This window comes from Mixophyes fleayi, chromosome 1 (assembly GCF_038048845.1).
Source record: "Mixophyes fleayi isolate aMixFle1 chromosome 1, aMixFle1.hap1, whole genome shotgun sequence".
Taxonomy (NCBI): domain Eukaryota; kingdom Metazoa; phylum Chordata; class Amphibia; order Anura; family Limnodynastidae; genus Mixophyes; species Mixophyes fleayi.
The window spans coordinates 384,452,966-384,475,648 of NC_134402.1; the positions used below are offsets into that span (position 1 = coordinate 384,452,966).

A 22,683-nucleotide genomic window follows, 5' to 3' on the forward strand; every position below is an offset into this window, starting at 1 on the left:
TCTTAGAAAGTCAGAGAGATTATCCACTATTTTTGCAATATTGCTTGATTCCATTAAGTCGGATGAGAACCATCGGTTAAAGGGAATGCCAGATCTTTCATACCTGAATAATAAGTCTTATGCTAGCTGGAACAATTACAGCTGAGCTCACAGTATGATGTTTCTTCAGGAAATGCAAGTAGTTTTCTGTAAAAGAGGTCTGGCATGTTTTGAGATCATGCTGTTTTTTGTTTAATTATATTTGTGTCAGATTATTTCCATAATGAGCAAATGAATGAAAGCGGAGGCACTGCCAAGGTGCTGCAAAGCCTGCCTTGGCTCATTCATTTTCATGGCAAAACAATGTTCTGCTGCTGCCAGCATCTCCCAATTAAATTCTCCCTAGGAAGACTGCAAGCAGAATGCAGCTTTTTACTTGGCCAAGACCCTAGTCTGTTTTAGTTCACTTTTTTTTTTGCCATAAAGATATAAGCACCACCCTGTACCTGCAGTCATAAAACACAGTCAGATTTTTATTTGTTGTTATCTGCATTGCAGTACTTTACAGTAACTAGTTAATTAGAAAGTGAATAACATTGAAGATTTCAAATTAGTTTTTGATTTGTTTGTATGTATGGTGACTTTGAATATTAGCAACTATTCTCAATATCAGAATCCTAGTGGACTGTTCATTCTCTGTCCCAGTAGCTGACATACAGTATATGGACAAAAGTATTTGCCCAGACCTGTTAACTATTGAATTGAGGTGTTTCAATCAGACCCGTTGCCAGAGGTGTATAAAATCAAGCACCTAACTATGCAGTCTCTATTTGCAAACATTTGTGATACAAAATGGGTCATTCTGAAGAGCTCAGTGACATCAAGCGTGGTGCTGTGGTAGGATGCCACCTTTGTGATAAGACTGTTCGTGAAACTTCATCCCTGCTGGATATTCCATGGTCAACTGTAAGTGATATTATTAGAAAGTGTAAGCGTTTAGGAACAACAGCCACGAAGCGGAAGACCACGTAAAATCACAGAGCGGGGTCAACGATCAAAGGTCAATCAAGGTGCATGGTGTGTAAAAGTCGCCAACGCTCTGCTGATTCCATGGCTGGAAGAGTTCCATACTTCCACTGGCATTAACGTAAGCACTAAAACTGTGCAGTAGGAGCTTAATGGAATGGGCTTCCATGGCCAAGTAACTGCATGCAAACCTCACATCACCAAGACACTGGACTGTGGAGCAGTGGAAACGTGTTCTGTGGAGTGACGAATCACGCTTCTCTGTTTGGCAGTCAGATGGGCGAGTCTGGGTTTGGCGGATGCCAGGAGAACATTACCTGCCTGATTGCATTATGCCAACTGTGAAGTTTGGTGGAGGAGGGATAACTGTATGGGGCTGTTTTTCATGGTTTGGACTAGGCCCCTTATCTCCAGTGAAGGACAATCTTAATGTTTCTGCAAACCAAGTCATTTTGGTAAGTGCTATGCTTCTAACTTTGTGGCAACAGTTTGGGAAATGCCCTTTTCTATTCCAACATGATTGTGCCCCAGTGCACAACGCAAGGACTACAAAGACATGGTTTGATGAGTTTGGTGTGGAAGAATTTGATTGGCCCGCACAGAGCTCTGCACTCAACCCCAACAAACACCTTTGGGATGAACTAGAACGGAGATTGTAAGCCAGGCCTTCTTGTCCAACATCAGTGCCTGACCTCTTAAATGCTCTACAGAATGAATGGGCACAAATTTATCACAAACACTCCAACATGTTGTGGAAAGCCTTCCAAGAATAGTGGAAGCTGTTATCGCTGCAAAAGGGGGACCAGCTCCATATTAAAGTATATGTATTTGAATACAATGTCATTACAGTCCCTGTTGTTGTAATAATCAAGCATCCAAATATTATTGTCCATATAATGTATATAGCAATGTGAGAGGCCACTGCCAACCAAGACCAATAAATATACCTTTTAATGGGGTTATTTTTTTATTAAGAGTAGTTTATGAAAAGGATGGGACTGGTAGGGATTACGGATAAACACATGGATTAATAGGAGATGCACTGTATAATACGGAGTGAATGACTACAAGAACAATAAATCACTTGTTTTCCTTATCCTCTGCTCCTTTCACTGAAGCCTATTAGTTTTAAAATACGTATTTCCTATAGTGACACACAATCACAATTATTAACTAATTGTTGTCGGCCTCAGACTCTATAGCAGTAATACAATCAGCTATTTCATCAGTTGTGTCTCTGTACCAACATATTAGCTCTTGTGTCTCTTGTTTGAATTAAATTTAACCTTCTCGGACTGTCTTACTCCTATAGTAAATAGTGTACATTTATAAACCTCTCACTTGGGTAGGGCTTATTTGGTGAACTCATAGCAACGTACAGTGTTATGTTAAGTTGTACCCATTATCTGCCTTTCTTTGACCCCCATCAGTAATCATTTGACCTCCTGGCGCAGGTATCTATTTCCGTTGGTGAACAGGATGGTAGTGCAGGGTTCCATTTCTTGTAACACTGAATTTTAGATGCAGTCTCTACAGCTGTCTCCCGTGTCTCTGTCCTGTCATTAACCTTTCGGCCCTGTCTCTGATTTTTACCTAAGGTGTTATTCCCCTTTAGATGATTGTAATCTGCCACTTCTCTTTCTGACTAAATTGTCCCCACATCTAAAGTCTTCAACAACATTTGTTCTTTACTCTGTTATATCTCACTTTCCCTACTCAGCTTAAATTGCATGCTTACAACCCTCCTGCAGATCCCGCAGGGGAAGTCAAGCAGCAGTTGCATGGGGGTGAGGGGCATTCCGACAATTATGTCATTGGGCCCCGGAGCAAAATGGCGTATCTGTAACATTGAGCCACAGGGACTTGGGGTCAAAATGACTCTATTTGCACTGCATCGTATCCTTTCTAAGCCCCCCGATCCCGCGCACTGCAGGAACTGAACTGGATCTGGAAGAAAAGCCTGCCCTTCCTGGGGTCTGTATAACCCCGTATCCCTATCCATGTCCCTGGGGTAAGCGGTCGCACTCTCCTGTTTGCTGCAGTAGCTAATGATCTTGCTCTTTTCAGGTTTTGTTGTTTTACTCTGTTCGGTTTGTCTATCTACAGTGGCTCATTTTTTGATGCTCACCTGTTTTACTTTTATTAGTTAGGTTTGATTTTCTAATTTTTATCTGGATTTTGCGTTATCTTCTGTATCAATAAAGCTCCTCTCCTTATCCTGTCTTTACTTTTTGAGTTTAATGTTTTTTCACTTTACAGTTTGTCTACATTTATTTATTTAGCGCCAGCAAATTCCATGGCGCTTTATAGTCACTCTTTCTTTAAAATGTGTCCCCCTTATACTCCCTGCTGCTGTTTTCTCATGTTTCCCCTCCACTTTCACTGTTTTTTTTTAACCTTTTCATGCTCTCTCCTTTTTACTCCCTTCAATACAGTCTTCCCCTTATTCTTTTCTTTCTTCCCAATCTATTTTGCATTCTGTATGCCCTCTTTCAGTGTTCCTCTTCTCCCCATGTCAGCAGCTCCTCACCCTGTGATAGTCTAACTCCAACTGTCCACATAACAAAACAGCCAATCCGACAGGGCACAACATTTCTGTGGCTCAAGCTGTGTCCTGAGGATTGACTGATAGCAGCGAGTGAGTCACGTGCCGAGCAGGGACACATGCAGACACAAGCTTTACACAAACTGTTACTAGCGGTTTCTATGTACAGACTCCGCAATATTGCAGATAACTGTCTTTGTACACCATTCTTGCCTACTTTGCAGAAATGACAGTGAGACTCCTGAATTTTGGAGAGTTCTCCCGGATGTTTTCTCCCACACAATTTTCTTGCGAAGTGTGCGGGACCATAGTGAAGCAATTGTGCGATGATGCAAATCTCAGAATTGTCCACTGGGTAGCAGAGGACAAGATGATGCAAATCACATCCCCAACTGACCCCCCCACCCCTATTTGACCCTTGGACCTCCCCTCCAGGATCTCATAGAGGGGAGGTAAAGTGGCCAGGTATGATTTACACAGGTTTAAGTGCTATGCAGTTTGCAATAAACACCATTAACTGTTTTAATTTAGTAACTGACACATATGTTACAGTGGCGGGTGGCTTTAACATACATTTGTAAATGTGTGTAACTAAGACTTGCATTTTTATCTACAGTAAGAATGGCAGATATGTTGCTGGCTGTAGCAGTGTCTCTGTGTTTGTTCCTTTTAGGATAACCCCACCCTTTCATGCACCTGCTATAGCCTATAAATTGATTTGAGCAACTTCCATTTCTTTAATTATCTGAGAGGCATGTTGGTGTCAGTAGCTGAGGGGGAGTGCTGACATTGGATTGCTATTTGGAGGCTTCTGGGGTATCTCTTTGGTAAGTTAGCTCTCAATTTAAAAACACATATGTATGGCCCAAATATATGGGACTAATGTTTAGAGTTAGGACCACCCTATTAGCAAAAGCGCCGTGGAGTGGTAGGTGGCTTTAACATACATTTGCAAATGTGTGCAACTAAGACTTTTGCATTTTTATCTACAGTAAGAATGGCAGATATGTTGCTGGCTGTAGCAGTGTGCTGGGGGATCTCTCTACATATGTTACAGCACTCTGTTACATCATGTTTAAGAAGTGCTTCTCTTAGTGTGATGTACGCTTGAAGGACATCAAGTCTGTAGGGCTCTAGAATTTATAGGGACAGATTACTGCTGTACATGACATGTGATACTGTCTGGTTGGGCATCAGTGAACTACAATTCCCATATTGACATATTACTGAACTCAAATATAATGGAATTTTTTGCATTTGGAATACGCAAATTCAATAGTTATTAGCTTGTAAAATCTACAGTAGTTGGAACAGATAAAGAGAAATGCATTCACTATACAGCAGTGGTGGAATATGGTTCTGGGATTATTATGAAATGACCATTGCATAACTAATTTATTTCATTTGTCATAACAATTGCAGGAATGTCTGCATCAGTGTAAGTATACAAATAAAATGCTCATGTGTAATAATATTTGCCACACACTGCCTACACACCTTAGATCTCATGTTATTGTCTTACTTCTATTCCTGTCTCTCTGCATTTATACTGATATGAAGAGAAAGCCTGTAGTTTGTAAGTGCATTTAGGGCCATCTGGTGATAAAGTGGAATAATATTATAACAAATGGCCAATTGGAGCTATACTCCTGCTACAGTTTTAAAATATGTTATGTACATAAAACCAAACTTCTGTTTCACTTACAAATTTGGTTTACGTGATGAATAATAATAAAACACTACACAGCCCCTCAGAATGCGTCTCAATGAATGTGAGCTTGGGACAGATGGGGTTAAGCTCTGACTTAGCTGTGCAGCTTGTTGAAAGATCTCAGAGCTGCTCAGTGTTGTTACTTGAGGGGTCCAGAATTACTTCATCACTCATTTGCAGGTCAAGGGCAGAATAAGATAGTGAGTTAGATGATGGTAATCTCGTCGGTCTCTCCATCAATGTTCCATGAGGGCTTGGTCCTGTCTTTCTGATGGGGGTGGATTTATTTTGCAAAGCATCATAAAGTGCTGGCAGGATTGTCTGCCAAAGCATTTCCTTGTGAGGCATCATCAGTAAAAGAGGCGCGAGCTACCCCTTTGATGGATAGCTGTCTTAGAGGGTAACATGACAGCATGTAGCAATTGATCTACATAAGGACCGTTGTGATCTGCTTTCCTACAAATGTAAAGTGTTTCCAGAGCTGTCCTACAGATATCTGGATTTGGTAAATATATTCACTGACTTGCTTATTGCAAGCACGACTATAAGCTCTGCCAGCTGCACTGAGTTGAAAGAATAAGCTCAAATATGCATCAGGGACAGCAACAGCTATTGAAGAACCTGAAGCAGTATTAGTACAGGCTAAGCAGCATAGTATTCAACATAGCAGCAGTAACACCTTTCATGCACAGGAGGAAAAAGCTTGTGCTACAGGATCAAGCAGTGCAAAGTTTATCTCCATGTCTGTGTCAAGACTTATAAGACTTCAATTGTTGGTGTTACACGTAAAAGTAACTTGGTGTGCACACCATTACCATCATTACGTAATAGTGTGCATAAATACCGTTATTACGGTACCTTTTAACGCTGGATTTCAGCTCGCAGCTGAAATCCGGCTTAGAATTACCGTAATAACGGTAATATTATTAACGCTGTGGGAAACGGCAACAATTGAATATGCCCCATAATGCATGGAGCACTGAAAACTCACTGTGTAAGGATATAAAACACACACACACACCTATTCTTCATAGGGGAAACAATAAATTGTATACCTGTTTTAATCCGTAATTCTTGCCATAAAACGTTAATGGGAGTTGTAGGATGTTGAAGAAAAGCAAATTTCAAAAACCAGTCCATTACCAACAGGTAGAGACAGAGTGACCGTGTGCTATAGGTTGATCAGAAACACCCATTGACAGCTGTAAAGGTTTGATCTGTAAGAGGAAGAGATAATGTCCAGAATCTTTCAGGACAGGTTTACAATGTCATGAACATGCATCTGCTGCCAGCCCACAGTAACTATTTTAAATTGGGTTTGGAGGATGGGTGGTAAATATAAGTTTGCAACATTTACAACTATAGATAGACAGGCCATGAGTCATGATGTGTTCAACAAAGATTTTTTTTTCCAGTCTCTCTTAATAATCTGCTATCTGTCTTGGTAAAAATCATTATGCTTAGACAGTTATGCAGCTCTGGAGGGTGAGACATATTCTCCTGTGGCTCCAGCCTCTACATTATAGGGCAGAGGGGACGATAGAAGGCCAGGACTTCCTCATAGATGAATAGGTGTTTTGTGTGGTTGTTTCTTTAAAAACTAATAAAGAATAATTAGTCTTCTCTCTACAAATACATACCTTCTTCATACAATTACCACGAGCGTAGCCCATAGTCTAAAGTCTTTTGTCAAAATTCAGTAACCATTACTTAGCATAAAGTCTACGTCACTAAAATCCTTCACTAAATCTGTCTTTTGTCACGAAAATCTACCACAGATATCACCAAGCCTTGAAAGGGGAGGGAGGACAAACATTGGCAGTGTTTCTAAATTCAACTGCACTGCAATATTATGGAAAATGCATTTGAGGAAACTCAAAAAGTGGTCTTTTAGATCCGCAAAACTACAATGAAACCAGTTTAAAATGACTAAAACCCAGTACACTGCAAAAAAAAAAATAATACTTATCACAAACCCAGAAATTAAGAAATGTAATGACTTTCCTTTCCATAGTGTAGACACCTGTTTCCTACTGGTGCACAAGATGACAGGATGTTACTTTTGTCTGCCCCATCTTGTAATTTTCAAATCACTTCTACATACACCCTGCAAGAATTATTGCTTTACATTTCATTTTTTATTTTTAAATGTTAAAAAGCATGAGAGAAGCCAAATCCCTTGAAGCTGTATTTAAATGAGTTGTTGTTATTTTTTCTCACAGATTGACATTTTGGAATCGGCGTTGAATGCTGCCATTTCTAGTCAGTTGGAAAAAGCATCATCTGAAAGCACTGAAGCTTCAGAAGACACATCACTGCAGTTGGAGGACTCTGAGACTGAAGCAAATCTGCTACCAGAATACCTTGCTAGATTTCAGGTGAGTTGAACTAGGGTAGCCAAGTCTTTAATATGTAAATAAATAGTTTTCATTCTGTGTGTTCTGACATTTTCTTTTTTACACTTCACTGCTTCTGCAACTGCACAAAATGCATCAAAATTACCTGTAAATCATCTTCAACTAGAAATAGCTCTAGATGAATCCTATCTTCAAGGTCATGTGTGCTGTTTTGTCTTTGGAGTGCTTGCTTTGTTCCCACCCCCTCTCCATGGTAATGTTTTACTAAGAATCACAAACCTATTAGCTAAAGTAGCATGTAATTTTAGATCCATTACACATCCGTGAAAGCCGTCTAATGTTAACACAAATCACAAAACGTAAACCACATCAGAAAGATGTCAGAGGATTTATTTTTTAAATGATTGCCCTTGTTCATATCAAAGGCATTTTAGTATTGCCTAGAGAGCATGATTTCAATAATGGTTACTCATTTAATTAATCATTCACAAAATAACCAGAATAACCTGCTCGTCCTGTCTTCACATATGTGGTTTAGACTAAATTATTAACTTGTAGGGTTTTTGTTTTTAATCGTGGTTTTTTTTTGTTGTTTTTTTGTATTGTAAAAAAAAAAAAAAAATGTTGTTACTTTTTTTTTTAGCAAAACAAACATACAAGCATTCCAAACATAAACATTAAGTACACTAAGATTACAGACATACAATAGATTTCTTCATAATAATACAGCCAACATCATATGAGGAGATAACTATCCAGTCAATAATAAATATCTATCCTTAACATACATAAAACGATACATAATTGAAATAGTCAACTCTTCAAATGTGTCTTTTCATAAATTATATTATACCATATACATAGAAATGTAGGTACATTGTGCAGGGCTGAGTGCTCCCCCGAAACCGCAAATGAAAAAGATATTTGCTACTCTCCTATCCACTTCCTCCTCCAATGACCGTGTGGTAAAGTTAGAGATATACCAATGACCCCAAATGTTATGATTTATTAATACCATATCTTTCATTATTCATGGTATCATTTACCAGACATAACCAGTTCCAGAACAAGGGAGGTTCAATTGCCAACCACTTCCTAGCTATAAGGACGTTAGAGACGGAAGTCAAAATATATTTATAATGTGTGTATTGAAATTTTCTTCTAAAGAGGTCCTGAAAAGGCAAATCCAAACCCGGTCCCAAATTAATACCACCATATTATGTGCCAAAATGCAACAGAGGGGGTCTTGGGCACTCAGGGCTAGTATGCCCATCCATGTTATATACACCCAAAGTTAAACTCTGTGAAGAATATAAAAATGTATTTGCTGGTATCTCAAGCAGGCAGTGACCTCCCTCGTGCCTATTAACATCCATATATCAATATCTACTCTTCTTCACTCAAAGCGCCTATATCCTTCACCCATTTATCTCGTAAGACCACCCTGTGCATCGGTAAGACATATGATAACAGGTGAGAGTAGAGAACCGATATCGCCTTACTTGAGCCCAGCTTACCGAAAATTAACTTTAATAGGTAAATCAATTATCTGGGAGTATTACACCCATGAACTGGTGGGAGCTCAAAGCATGACGTAATTGTAAAAATCTGAAAAGTTAGGTATTGGATATGGTGAATTCAGATTTTAATTGCACAAAATATTTAATGCAATTGTCAATACACAGTTGTCCAATTGAAGTGAGTCCACATCACTCCAGACTTATTTTCCAACTTCTCTAACTCTAGCTAAAATAGAATTAGACCATAGCAGAGTGCGGGGGTCAACCCCAGTACAGTGCTCTGGTTTCCTAGAGCAGATGAGTAGTAAAGTATATTTCAGTCACCTGCCTTACAACAGGAGCCAAGTGTTTTTTGTATTTATGACCCATCAGAATTACTTGTAATAAGCATCTGTCTGCCTGCTAAGGAAAGGATGAAGGGTGTCACCTGGTGTTTTGCTTATTCACTCAATTAGATGTGATAGTTGACTGGCGCAGTGGTATATTCTAAGGTTGGGTAGGGCAAGATCACCCCTCTCCTCTTGGTCTTGATAACATATTACACGTAACCCTAGCTCTTTTCTCTCACCAATAAAATTAAATATACTGTATCTAATAATGTTGGTAAAAACTTTATGTGGCAGAAGGTGCTGCAGGGGATATAGGTATTTGGGTTGGATGATCATCTTGACCTGGTGTACTCACTCCTTCACTGTAGGGGAGCTTAGTCCAAGAATGCAGCTTAATTTTTAGAACATTTGTCACTGGGTCAATATTGAGCATAGCATAATCATATGCACTGTTTGTGACCCAGATGTTCAAATACTTAAATTTAGCAGTCCAGCCCGTGGAATGACAGTTAGCAGCTGGACCCAGCATGACCTAACCATATAGAAAGATACTAGACTTAGACCAGTTGATGTGCAAACCTGAGAAGTTGCCAAGGGTATCCACTGTGTCAAGGAGATTGTTATCCCTGCATGGTGCACCTACCTAAACTAAACAGGATAGTGGTTTGACCGTTCACACAGATCCAGGAAGCAGGAGCATAACAGCCAAACTTAACGGATAATTTCATCTTAGTCCAAATCTCACCAACACTTCCCAGAGGTGTGCCCATTTCAATTCCATTCAAGTGACACAACCAGTGCCCTCTCCCCAGGTTCTCGGGTCATTTGAACGTGTGTGTGTGTACAAGCGCCTAAGACTGGTTGTGGTAGACTTTCCTGGCATGAACCCCTTTGGTCCGAATGGACTACCTATGTTTTGTTGCCATTTAGTCTGGTTGCTAGAATTTTGGCTAATACTTAAATATCAATAAGCAGGAGCGAAATGGGACTATATGATTCTGGATACATGGGGTCCTTTCCTGGCTTATGTATCATAATTTTTATAGCCTCTGACATAGAAAGTGGAAGATTACCAAATTCTAATAATTTGTTATAAGTGTCAAGCAGTTTGGGAATTAAAGATTGTTTAAATTTTTTTTTGTGTACTTCCAGTGGGCTGACATCCAAACCAGGGGATTCATTGTTAGTGAAGGAGGCAATAGCGGAATCAATCTCCTCCACTGTGATAGGAGCTTAAAGGAAATCCAGAGACTCCCAAGAGAGTTGCGATAGCTTAACGTTTGTTTTTAAGATATTCAGCTGAAAGTCAGTATATTTTGCTTAGCTAGCATAAATATTTTTGTAAAATGTAATTATCTTTTTCCCTTCATATTGCTTATTATAATACTGGTCAAAGATAGCAGAAATAGTTCTATTTGATGTTCTAATTCAAGAAGTATAATAGAAAAAAGGAGGCTGAACCCAGCTATCCTGTTAATGAGCGAGTCCCTGAGGAGAACCTTGAATGAATTCAATAGGAGGTCCTGGGAAGTTCCGGTGAAGTCTTCCCCAAAATAGTTATACCAATCGATTATCAGATCCTATCCCCATCAGGGTAAGCCAGAATGGCTTAAGTATCCAGAAATAGATACCCCTATTTGGAGAAAGGTCTAGAGTCTGTGACATTGGGGAGTGCTTGAAGATACCCCTAGAGAGGTATTCAATTATAGTAACTAGTGAAGCTAGATCACTTGTGAAGTCTGATGCGTAGTAACCAAAGAATTGTCTAGAGCCTGGATGCCCAAGTCACCAGATATCTAGTCCCAGTTTCTCAATGAGCTTGGGGAGTGGTCAAGTCACTCCATCCTATAAATAGCTTGGTTCAGTATGTTAGTAAAGTCACCCAAATAAATATCTGAAATTCTTGGGGACAGGGCTATAAAAGAGGCAATTTTTTTGACATCATTATTATAAGAAAGTGGTATATAGATTGTGGCATTAATAAGAGGGTAGGTGTCAATAATTACTCGCAGAAAGACGAACCTGCCATACTGATCCATCTGTACCCGTTCCAAAGTGAAATTAAGCTGTGTCCTGACAAGAACAGTCACTCCTCTAAGGTACCCAACTCAAGGTTTCTTAAAAGCAAGTACCCCAGGGGGTGGCTCTCTGTTAAGCATATTATATCTAGATTATATTTTCTAACCTGTCTCATAATCGGGGATCCTTATTCCTTGCACATTCCAAGCGAGCAGACGGAGCCCTGTCATCAAAGAATCTCTCACTGGAAATAGTGTTCTTTTGAGTGTTTTTTTTTTTTTAGTTCTCTTGGGCACATTTGTGATTATAGGCTTGAAGTTTCAATTAAAACAAAGCTATGTAATTGTTGTTTACATCTATTGTCTACAGCCAATCTCCAGTCTGTGTTGTTTTTTTAATCAAAAATCAAAATGGACAACATTATTGTATTTTTCTAGTTGTTTATTTTGAAAGTAAAGGACAACTTACTAATCCAAAGTGGTAGTTGGTGACACCTAAGACAGATGGTCCACCCTGCACACATCAAGGTACTCTCTGGCTCTCCGCTCACAAACTGGCGGTGTGATCAGGTGTGCAGAGAGAGGGTAAACTAAAGAGGAACACTGTGCAAATCTGTAATGTCACATAAAAAGTCCAACCTTTACCTACAGCCACCTCTGTCATGAAATAAATAGTTTTCTCCTAAAATACTGTTTAGCCTCACAGTTGTTCTGTAAGCTTTACAGTAATTGTCAGAGCTTTCTTAAACCACTGAAATGACTGCTGAAGTTGTCACCTCATGTTCCTCAGTAAATTATTCCTCTGGCATTTGGTATATAAATGTTAATAAAATTAAGTATTTTAACTTTGCTTATATATTTTGATTGATTACTTTGATGAGCCTCTTTTGAATGTCATATAATACCTTTTTTTTATAGCCTTCAAGTGCCAGTGTTGCTATTATCATCCATCAAAAAGGCTTAGTCAGTGACTATAAGCTCCTTATAGTGAGCATTAATAACATGAATAAAAAGAAAATGATCCACTGTCACGATGGACTGCTAAAAGTCTGATGTATGGTAATTACTTGCGGCACATATTTGGGCTTTGCACCATGCTATTAAATAATACATTTGTGGCCTGTTTTGGTGGTTACCTATTTAGGAAGTTCAAATGTGCTGTAACCCTACAGCAATAAATGTAAATTTATGGTAATTCTATAGGTTGCATTTTGTTAGTACAGAAGATATATTAATGAAATAATATGTAAATGCTCTTAAACCCCTTGGATTATTTGTGCAACAGACATCACCAATGAGCCAAGTGACATGGTCGTTCTACTTAATAGATAAACAATGGGTAAATTAATTAGTTTTGTGTACCTTTTGTACATTGCTTTTATTCTTATGTGTATGTGTAGCTTGTCACTTAGTTGAAAATTGTAAAAACATAAACAAATGTTAGTTACTTTTAGTTTAGTAGCTTGTCCTGGATGTCAAAATTGTGCTTATTGATTCTGTGTCCTCTCTTGCTTGAAGCCCCTCTCTAAAGTCAGTGGCATTATGGGCATATTTTCAAGAGAGCAATTCAGTAATCAGTATAGCATTTCCCCCACAACAAATTTGCATTTTCTACTGTTTTTAATGCTACAAATATGATTACATTCTCTTAATACTCCAATATAGTTTCACCTACAGATGCCTGTCACATTTAAAGACAATAACTTTTTTAGTTAAATGTTACTTTTGCCCCAAAGAAGTGGGGTATGCATCATAAGTTTAACTGTGTTATTTTGGAAGATAGGCTGAAGTCAGAGGATCTCGGGAATTTTTTGAAGTTTTCTTAATCCCACATATGAGTGATTTAATTTGTGCGCTTTCTGTCCATTAGGACTTGAGCACAAAACTTGATTCTCTTGGCAAAATTGAGCCTGCGAGCCTGCTGAGTGTTACCTGCCACCTTGTACAGGAGAAGCTGCCTGAGTGCGAAAAGTCAGACATTGAAAAATACGAAGCTCAGCTGAAGGAATGGGAACAAGAACAGTCTGCGCTGAAAACAAGAGAGATCGAGATGAGGTTGAAGGCAAAAGAGCAATATGAAGCCATACTTGCATCCAAATCCGCCAATTAGTAATAACACTTCACTCATACATGATACAGATCATTCAGCTATGCACCGGTCCAGTTCACTTTCCTAAATCCACTATCTCTATATGTCGTTATCACACCCAAACTCTGTTCTCCACACTCATCTTTTCTGCAAGTATATAGTGCAGAAGGATTTGGTACCCAACGGCCGTTCAGATGTTGCAGAACTACAAGGCCAAACTAAGGAGCCGTAATCTGTATATGTCTGCTGTATTTTATATAATTCACTAAATTTACAGACAGTAGAACACTGTAAAAAGTGAGAATGAACAGATTTGTTCTTTGTTCTGCTAAATACTCCCCCCACCCCTCCCAAAAACCTTCATCAAAATGTAATATCTGGGTTTGCAGTCAATAAGAATAATTGTTCTGTTCATTTAAATGAGCAAAATACAAGCATACAATACATTGTAATTCCAGTACTTTTTTGTTTTGTTTTTATAAAATAAAGTATTTACAGATAATTATTCAACAATTGTTGTGTTTTGTAATATTACAGTGTTTGATGTTAATTAATGTAGATATGATGATAAATATTATGATTACAGAGTGCCAAGAAGTTATTTTTGTGGAGTTTTAATAGCCTTTATTTTGATTTTTAGGAACATAGACAATTGAAAGGAAAAAAATATAAATAGAGGATAGGTGAATTTATAAGGATATTTTTTGTATAAACAGATCTATTAGTGACTCTCCAGGTGTTGTGAAACTACAAGCCCCAGCATGCTTGTCAGCAGATTGCCTGCTGATAAATAGCAGGCAATGTGGGGACTTCTAGTTTTGAAACACCTGGAGAGCTGGAGAGCCACAGTTTAGCAGGACCTGTCTTAAAGCTATTCAACATACATAGGGGTGAACTTTTCAGAAGTATAAATCAGTTGTCACCTAAGGATCAGAAAGAAGGCAAGCGAGGTTGACTGCTCTGGCTCTTCCTGTCAAAACTATAGAAAGAGATAATGAGAAATGCAGATGACAAGACGTAGCTTAGGGGATCATGACATTCATTTAGGAACAGGTGGAGGAGAACAATTCTTCACCAGTGTGTCACAACGCGGACTGGATGTGTCAAAAGAACGGATGAGTAATAAGAGCATATGAAGGCACTTAATGAGTATGACTTGAACAACATTTTCATTAAAAAATGAAACTTCGTTAAGATTAACCTTGTTTTTGAGTTCTATTATAAATATGGGAATCGCGGGTTTAAGCAGTGGTTAGTTCTTTATAAGTTTGTAGGGTTCTGAATGCTTACCAGGGATACAAAACGCTACTAAAGGCTGTATGAACATCCATTGCAGAAAGGAAGATTTGCTTGAATATCAACCTTTACATTCAAAAAAAGTTGCACTTCCTTTCAGACGTCAGATAACTTGTACTCCAGTCCCACATGTACGCCACAATTCTCTTTATAGTTCCTCCTCTCACATGCCCATAATCACCCCTCATTGGGTATGCCAGTTATCATCCACTACTAAATTAATGGCTACTAATTAGTCACTTAAGAGGGAGACCACCTACTGTAGACTGCACTCTGTCATACTAGTCCTGTGTGATGTGCTAAGTGACTTCCCTGCTGTGTGTGGAAGAGGTCATGTGATACAGATGCCAGATACTTTGATAATGTTCAGTATTATTACCTGATTTACAACACACAGGACCTGAGTCATTGAGAGAACAAAGCATAGAAAAGGAGTAACTTTGCACATGGGCAAAACTACGTTGCATTGAAGGGGGTGGTAAATTTAAAAAATGTTATAGTTGGGATAGGGCATGTCCTTGATCAACTTTAAATTTCAGTGTAAAAATAAAGCTATCACGTATTTGTGTTCTACATGAAAAAACAGCCAGTATTTATCTAATGTGCCAAATAATAAACTATTTTGCACCCCTTGCATTGCAACATGGTTTGTCCAAGAGCAAACTTGCTCCTTTTTTTTTTTTTTGCTTTGCTAATGACTTAGGACCACAGCGTTTCACCCACTGCCCCGGCTTATTTGATTTAGGCTGGCGACACCGATGAAGTTCAGTGGAACATAACAAATTAGTCAGAGCGGGGCATAGAGCTTTTGGGGGCTGCGGAAGGATCACTGGGTTGCTGACAACCCAGAGGGGATCTGCTGTAGCACCACTTTTTAACAGTTTAGAAAAATACAATTTTTCTACCATCTTATGTCCATAAATGATCAATATTGGGCACAAATGTTTTCTTACAGTTTTTTTTGTTGTTTTTCTGTCATTGGTTTAATCAGATTGGCAGTTCCATCTAATGTTCTCTGTAATATAGGGAAGAGGAGGTGCTTTTGCAGAGAAATTAATGGCAACATTTTTGGAAAGAGGGCTCTCTGATTACTCTGCTTTTGGAATTAGTGTGGACAGGAAATGTTTTCCATTATGACGGATGAGTCCTATACTTAGAATGCAGTGATGTACAATGAATCAATGATCTCTCCTGACTCACTTGTGCTATCAATATTGGTCTTAAGTTGTTTATGTTTAAAGGAAAATACATCCTATGTATAACTGGGATCTCTCCATTTTATGTTCTGTACAGTTTTAGTTAGACTTATCATTTGTCCGCACACAGGAGATTATTTCTGTAAACCTTTGCATTTATTCATAGAAATGGGAGCTGCAGATTGATCTGTATGGCTGAAAAATCCTCTGTAGATCCTAGTGCAGCAATTGTGTTCTTCACTGGCTTTCTTGTCATTAAATTGATAGAATGTGCTTAGCCTTAACAATCAGTAACCTGCTACCCAATGATATCTGAGAGGCTGATTTCCACTCTCTTTGTGCTGCATGTTTTATTCTGCCCTTTGATTTTTTAAGTGATAGTTTGCAGTTTAGTAACAGTTGGCTTGTTTGTAAAGTAAATGGTCGCCATATTAATGGTGACACAACACTATTACTCCCATTATGTTGAAACAGTCATAAGACATGAACTTAGGGGGCTAAGGGGAGAGGCAGCTGTACCACCCACCTTGAACAGATTAACCCAGTTTTTCCCAGATACAGTTCTCTGGGAGCCCTAACAGTGCATAGTTTCCATAAATCTTTGCTGGTTCACAGCTGTAGTCATTACTGACTGACACATTTTAAAAGAACTGCAGGTTGTACTAATTATTTCACTTGTGACCTGGAAAACCTGCACTGTTATGGGTGCCTGAGGACTGGGTTTGTGAAACCCTGGGTTAACCAGTTAACACATTCCAAATACCTAATTAAACTAATTGCGGACTTAAAAATCCAATTCACAATACTGCTGGTCCACAGGACCGAGAAGGTAGATTTAAAACAGGTTTTTGCAAATATGCTAGGGCCAAAATGAAGAAGTGGAGTCTAAGTAATTTTTCAGATAAGGTCCTGCAGAATAGATCCTTCATGGTGGATCATTATAAAATATAAACCACATTCCAGCCATTTACTTAGAAACTATATACAGCATAATCTTATGCCAATACTCATGAAACAGACTAGTTTCTTGGTTCACTGCTCTTCTGTCATATTTCTGAATCAGATTTAACTGCTATAAATTAGAATAATGAAAAGGTGGAGGAGTTCTTTGACCCTTAAAAAAAAATAAAAAAAAATGGGCAAAGCAAATGGGCCTTGTGGCCTTTCGACAGCATATTTTTTAAAAATAGGAAATAATTTAGTTGCACATCTGACCACCCTGTGCAACACTGAGTAATTGGGTAAGACCACCTCCTGAGATGAACCATGCTGGCTCTACATCAAGCCCCAAACCTTACAGTACCCCTTTTCATGACTAAATATTGATGTTCATTCTGGCATCAACACTTTTTTAAAGGACCACTAGAACTCAGAATTTACATGTTCAGATATGAACATGAAGTAATATGTATTGTTCAGTGTTAATCTGACATTTCACTATAGCTGTATGAAAAAGTAAAGTACGGTCACCCCATTCCATGATATACTCCTAGGGGCATATTCAATTCCGATCCCAATTCACGGGATCGCGCCGGAACGGCCGCGAACATAATCCGCGGTACCGCAATAACGTGGATTTTCGTTCGCAGCCCATAGGGCTGCGTACGAAAATCCGCGTTATTGCGATACCGTATTACCGGCAGTTGTGCGCATTTTCCGCGGTAACGCGCGTTACCGCGAATCGGATCGGAACTGAATATGCCCCCTAGTGTCCTAATGTGTGGAAAATGTTGACCGCCTCTTTAGGTCCTTCCTCTATGCAGTGCTGATGGGGTTTAGTGGTCCATTTACTTATTATCTAAACTTTAATAAGTCTGGCACTCTGAACCAGCCTAAGCCACATCTGTAAGATCAGAAGACTGCTTGAAACACTGTGCTGATCATGCTCTCCATAGATCATTGACTGTCTATGCTCAAATCCAGATGTGGCAGAGATCAGACTGGGTGAAATTAATACAAATTTGTGAAAACATCCCAACCCTACAAAGACTTTCCTAATCTCACTGTCAGAGTTTGTGGCCATCTCTGGCCTCAAACTGAATGTCAACAAGTCAGAAATTCTGTTTTGTAGCACATCCCAGACTCTTTGGAAGTGGATTATATTACATTTTAGGTTTGTACATACAGAAAATATTTGCCATACTTTGCAATCAACCTCACAAAGTCACTAGACCAGGGGAAGCACGCATCCCTCCAAGCTGTTACCTTAGTCCCCTCCAGCAGCTTCCTGTTTTATTGTCATCAGTCCTTTATTCAGTTTTCAGTTTTATACCCCGACGGCCCCTGCTCTTATTCTCGGATTTAATGTCCTACTGTGTTATTCCAAGGAACTAGCTATTATCGAATGTTGGGGCAACAGCTAAAGCTTTGCGGGTCATAAACCAGAGAATGAGACTTTTCATAAAGTTCAAGGTTGACCTGATGTCTTCTGCATTTCCCTTACTGGCCATTGAACTTGATGCTACTTGGCCGGGGCAGCCAACTTCTGCATAACATGAGCTCCCCCTCATCACAAACGCAGCACCAGCATCATCTGAGGAAAACCTGCGCAATTACTGCTTCATTAAAGCAAGGGAAAGTATTTTTAGATGGACCCTGTTATGCACCAGTGTGCTGCAAGCTTGTTTATGTTTATCTTTGTTTCTACTTACACATGTGAACAGATATCATGGGGCACATTAAAAGCACCAAGTAGAAACCTCTGCAGAATTGCTTTGTGACTGTTCCAGCCATACACATAGCATTCAAAAGCTTGTGGAAAATCTGGCCACCCAGAAATTTCATTGAATTGTCATATTTGTTTCTTACAGCTTGTAACACATCTTTCTCTTACAACTAAAAGCCTGATGATATCTTATTGTGAATTTGATTGTTTATATGATTCAAACTATCATTTTAGCTTATTACTGATAGTAAGGTTAATGTTTGGCTCTTTTAAAGGTTAGCGGGGTGTCCATGAGGTCCTTGAAGTCTATCCGGTTACCCATCGCTGCACTAGACACTCTATAGAATTGGAACCAGCGTGCATTGACACATACATTCAAGGATCTGTTACCCAAGCACAAATTGAGTTTGCTGTAATATAGCCATAAATATTGTATCTTAGCCCAGATATTTATAGCACATTTGTTCTGTACCAATCTCATTTACTGTAAGAGAAAGGACCTGGGCCACCACCAAAGCAAACTCCTTGAATATATCTAGTGTAACAAATGGCTCACAATACCCAAAAGGCTTATGCATTTTCATAAAAGATTGGGAAGACTATCAGTCCCTTACCCATAAAATAAAGAGCCTTACCTTAGTTAATTTGGTTGGGGATTCACCCTTGCAGGTCTGAAGAGAAATTCACTTCATGGCCCTATATGCTTAGCCCTCTGATGTGGTCTACATTACTATATACTAAAAAAATAAAAGGTTGTGTTGTATGACATACACAACAACTTCCCTGAGTTTATAGGATGTATAGAATACTTATAAGGTATTCCAGGTTAAAACTTAACTTTTATTGGTCAAATAAATAAAATTGAATAGCGAAAATAAAATGATGAATATGTTCAGAAGTGTGAAGTGAAATAAAATGTGCTGGAAGCACTCTTTATCCAAAAAATATGATTAATTCTTAGAAGATGCCCATGTTATAGTGGGTTTCACATCCTCATATACAAAAATAATGACAACTCAGAAACTATAAGGCACAACGATATACATAGCAGGTATATATCCACCCTCTAAAGCTACAATCAGATATAAGGTGTAGATATGATGGTGATGATATTTTTCTCCAATATCTGACAATAATGTCCCTCAGATCAAAATAATGGTTGAATGGTAATAATATTACCTTCTCTTCAATAATCTTAGTTATCTAACAATATGAGAAGATTTAGGGAACCAATAGTTTCTTAACAGGTGCAGCCTAATATCAAATTCATGCTCTGAATGAAATAGCTGACTGCCCATACATGCCCTACTCACTCTATTTCAGGCCTGTCCAACCTGCGGCCCTCCAGATGTTGTGAAACTACAATTCCCAGCATGCCCTTCCAGCTATTAACAGGTTGTCTACTGGCAAAGCATGCTGGGGCTTGTAGTTCCACAACACCTGGAGGGCCGCAGGTTGGACAGGCCTGCTCTATTTGAAAGAGCTAGAGACGATGATCAGCTAGAGAAACTATGGGGGGTGCTTTGCTAACTACCTAGCCGCGCTCCACTAACTTTGGATTTAAAGAGCAAATAGAATAGTTCCAAGATTTGGAAGAGTGCTAACAGCGACAACGCCGACACGCGTTTCGCTAATCTTTTAACATTACCTCTGCCAAAGATTGTACATTCTCAGTGCCTGGTATCATATCTCTATCTCTTGCTTTGGAGGTCTGTAAAGTTTATGGCTGACCTGATGTCTTCCTCTTTTCTCTTACTGACCATTTTCTTTAATATAGAGTTAGTGGATAAAAAGGTGGTACAATTTATGAAAAAATAATGCTCCACCCCCATCAGTTATTTAGGTTAAATCAAATAGACTTCTAAGCAATAGTGAATCTGATTGTACTGTCAGATCTACTAGTTTTACATTCTCTTTGTCACTGTTGGTTTATTTCAGTGTTCAGTCTTATATGGAAACATTACTGCACCGTACCACATATCCTTACCAGAGACTTCCATAAAGATTCTTCATTGGACCATCTTAGTACAACTTCATCTTCATTACTTAATTACAACTCGTTTTTCCTGTGACAAAATTACTTCTGGTGAACATAAATGGTATATAGACACTGCATTGTCTATTCACCTCTATGGCTAGTGACAAACCAATAGGCATTAGAAACAACCAATGGATTGATTCAATATGTGCTTGCTGCCCAGATCCATATAGTTGTGAGATGGAAATGACCCTGTGTCAATAGACGTAGTGAACTCCAAGTTTAATGCTATGCAGAACGTCACAATAGCTATCTCTGATTGGATTTGTCAACCTTGATTGGAGAATGACGACCTACTCACAAATAATCACCATATAAAGAGTCACTACTTGGTATGAGTTCACCACAGGCACATCTTGCATGGAGGAAAAGTAGGGACAATTATTACCTGTGTAAAACTAATTGCCCATACAGTAATTTCTGAAAACCTATTACAATGAATGCTGCTTGTTCTATCTGTAGCCAAAAGTAACAAATAAGGATGGTTTATCACACGGATCAGTGTGGATGGAGTCAGAATTGAGAGGTTTTTGAAATACTGTCTCCCTAAAAAGAACTGTTCAAACAAATGTGGAAGTTTGGGCTCTAAATATGATAGGTCCTCCATATACAATAAATAAATAAATATATATATATATATAAATGGTCCTCTACATACGATAAATCATTTAATAACCACAAAATACTTCATTATGTGGAAATATGCTATTTGTTCACTTTACAGTAAATCATTTAGTGCTGGCAAAAAGGGAAACCCAAAAATTAAGCCCAGGGGCTCATAATATATATATATATATATGTTAAAAAAAATATTGTATACAAGTAATATAAAATAGTACAAAATATAGCTTGTATTTACAGCCCTATTACTTCTTAAAATATATAATAACCCACACAAATTGGGTATTGCTATAGAGGGAAAGAACAAGATTATTTAATTTTTTGTAAATTAATAGATTTGAGCGAATTGTAAAAATAAGTGAAAACAAATCTGGAAATTGTTTATCTTTCCCTAATGTTGTCTATATTCCTTTTATAGATGACTGAATATATGTTTTTTTTCAGTATGCTGCCAAAATGAAGCCCTAGCTCTCCCAGAAAAAAAAAAGTTAAATTCAATGAAAACAAAAAAGATTTCTTATTCCTGATGAAAGACATGTACCCCAAACCTGAAAATTGTCTTTGTTAATGTACAGTCTAAATAAAAGCTCTCATACTATGAAAGAATGGCTAAACTTAAAATGTTGTTTTATATAAAATCTATATTAATAACAGTCACATCTATACATGTAAAAGTCTTTGGAGTTCACCAGAACATAATATACTGTATTTAGTATGAGATTTGCAACTTGGAGGTGACAACGCCATATTACCTTTCATATCCGTTTTTGCAACATATTAATATTGTCCCATACTACATTTGGCCTGTCTCAAGCTACAAAGCCCCAAGCTTTTTCGTGTTTTCATTACTAAAAATCCTACGATTATTGCTACTCCGGTCTTCCTTCACCTTGATACTCAAGGAACTGGCTAGTTCATTTACTCATAATTGCTTTGCTTTGCTTCCTTCCCTAGAGTGAGCTACAATTGGCCGCCAGAGGTTATTGCAGGAAAGTAAACTGCTATATTGGCACTGACAGGGAGAGAAAGACGAGTAACTACTATACTACTAGCCAAGATAAAGCTCTGCATTTTACCAAAGTTGTGTCTGCAAAGTCTTGGCACCAGGAATTGGACTGCATATCAAACTGGGCAACAGATAAGGTTTGACATTTTACTCTGCACACCAGATATGGGCATAGACTGGCAATAGGTATGGTTCTACATTGTAGACTTGCCACCAAATATGTGTCTGTATAATCCTTGCACCAGATATGGTACTGTATATTAGAGTGGGTGCAATGGGTGGGTAGC

At 38.5% G+C, this 22,683-nt stretch overlaps 1 protein-coding gene across 1 annotated transcript in view; it reads left to right on the plus strand.

The window, feature by feature from the left end:
- MRPS27 (mitochondrial ribosomal protein S27) overlaps nt 1–14,076 on the plus strand; it is a 79,133-nt gene extending 65,057 nt beyond the window's left edge. Inside the window, exons 10-11 of the mRNA XM_075179991.1 lie at nt 7,484–7,639; nt 13,356–14,076. Of these exons, the coding sequence (XP_075036092.1) occupies nt 7,484–7,639; nt 13,356–13,595 (396 nt within the window). The 3' untranslated portion in view covers nt 13,596–14,076. The remainder of the gene's footprint in view (nt 1–7,483; nt 7,640–13,355) is intronic.
- The last annotated feature ends 8,607 nt before the right edge of the window (nt 14,077–22,683 follow it).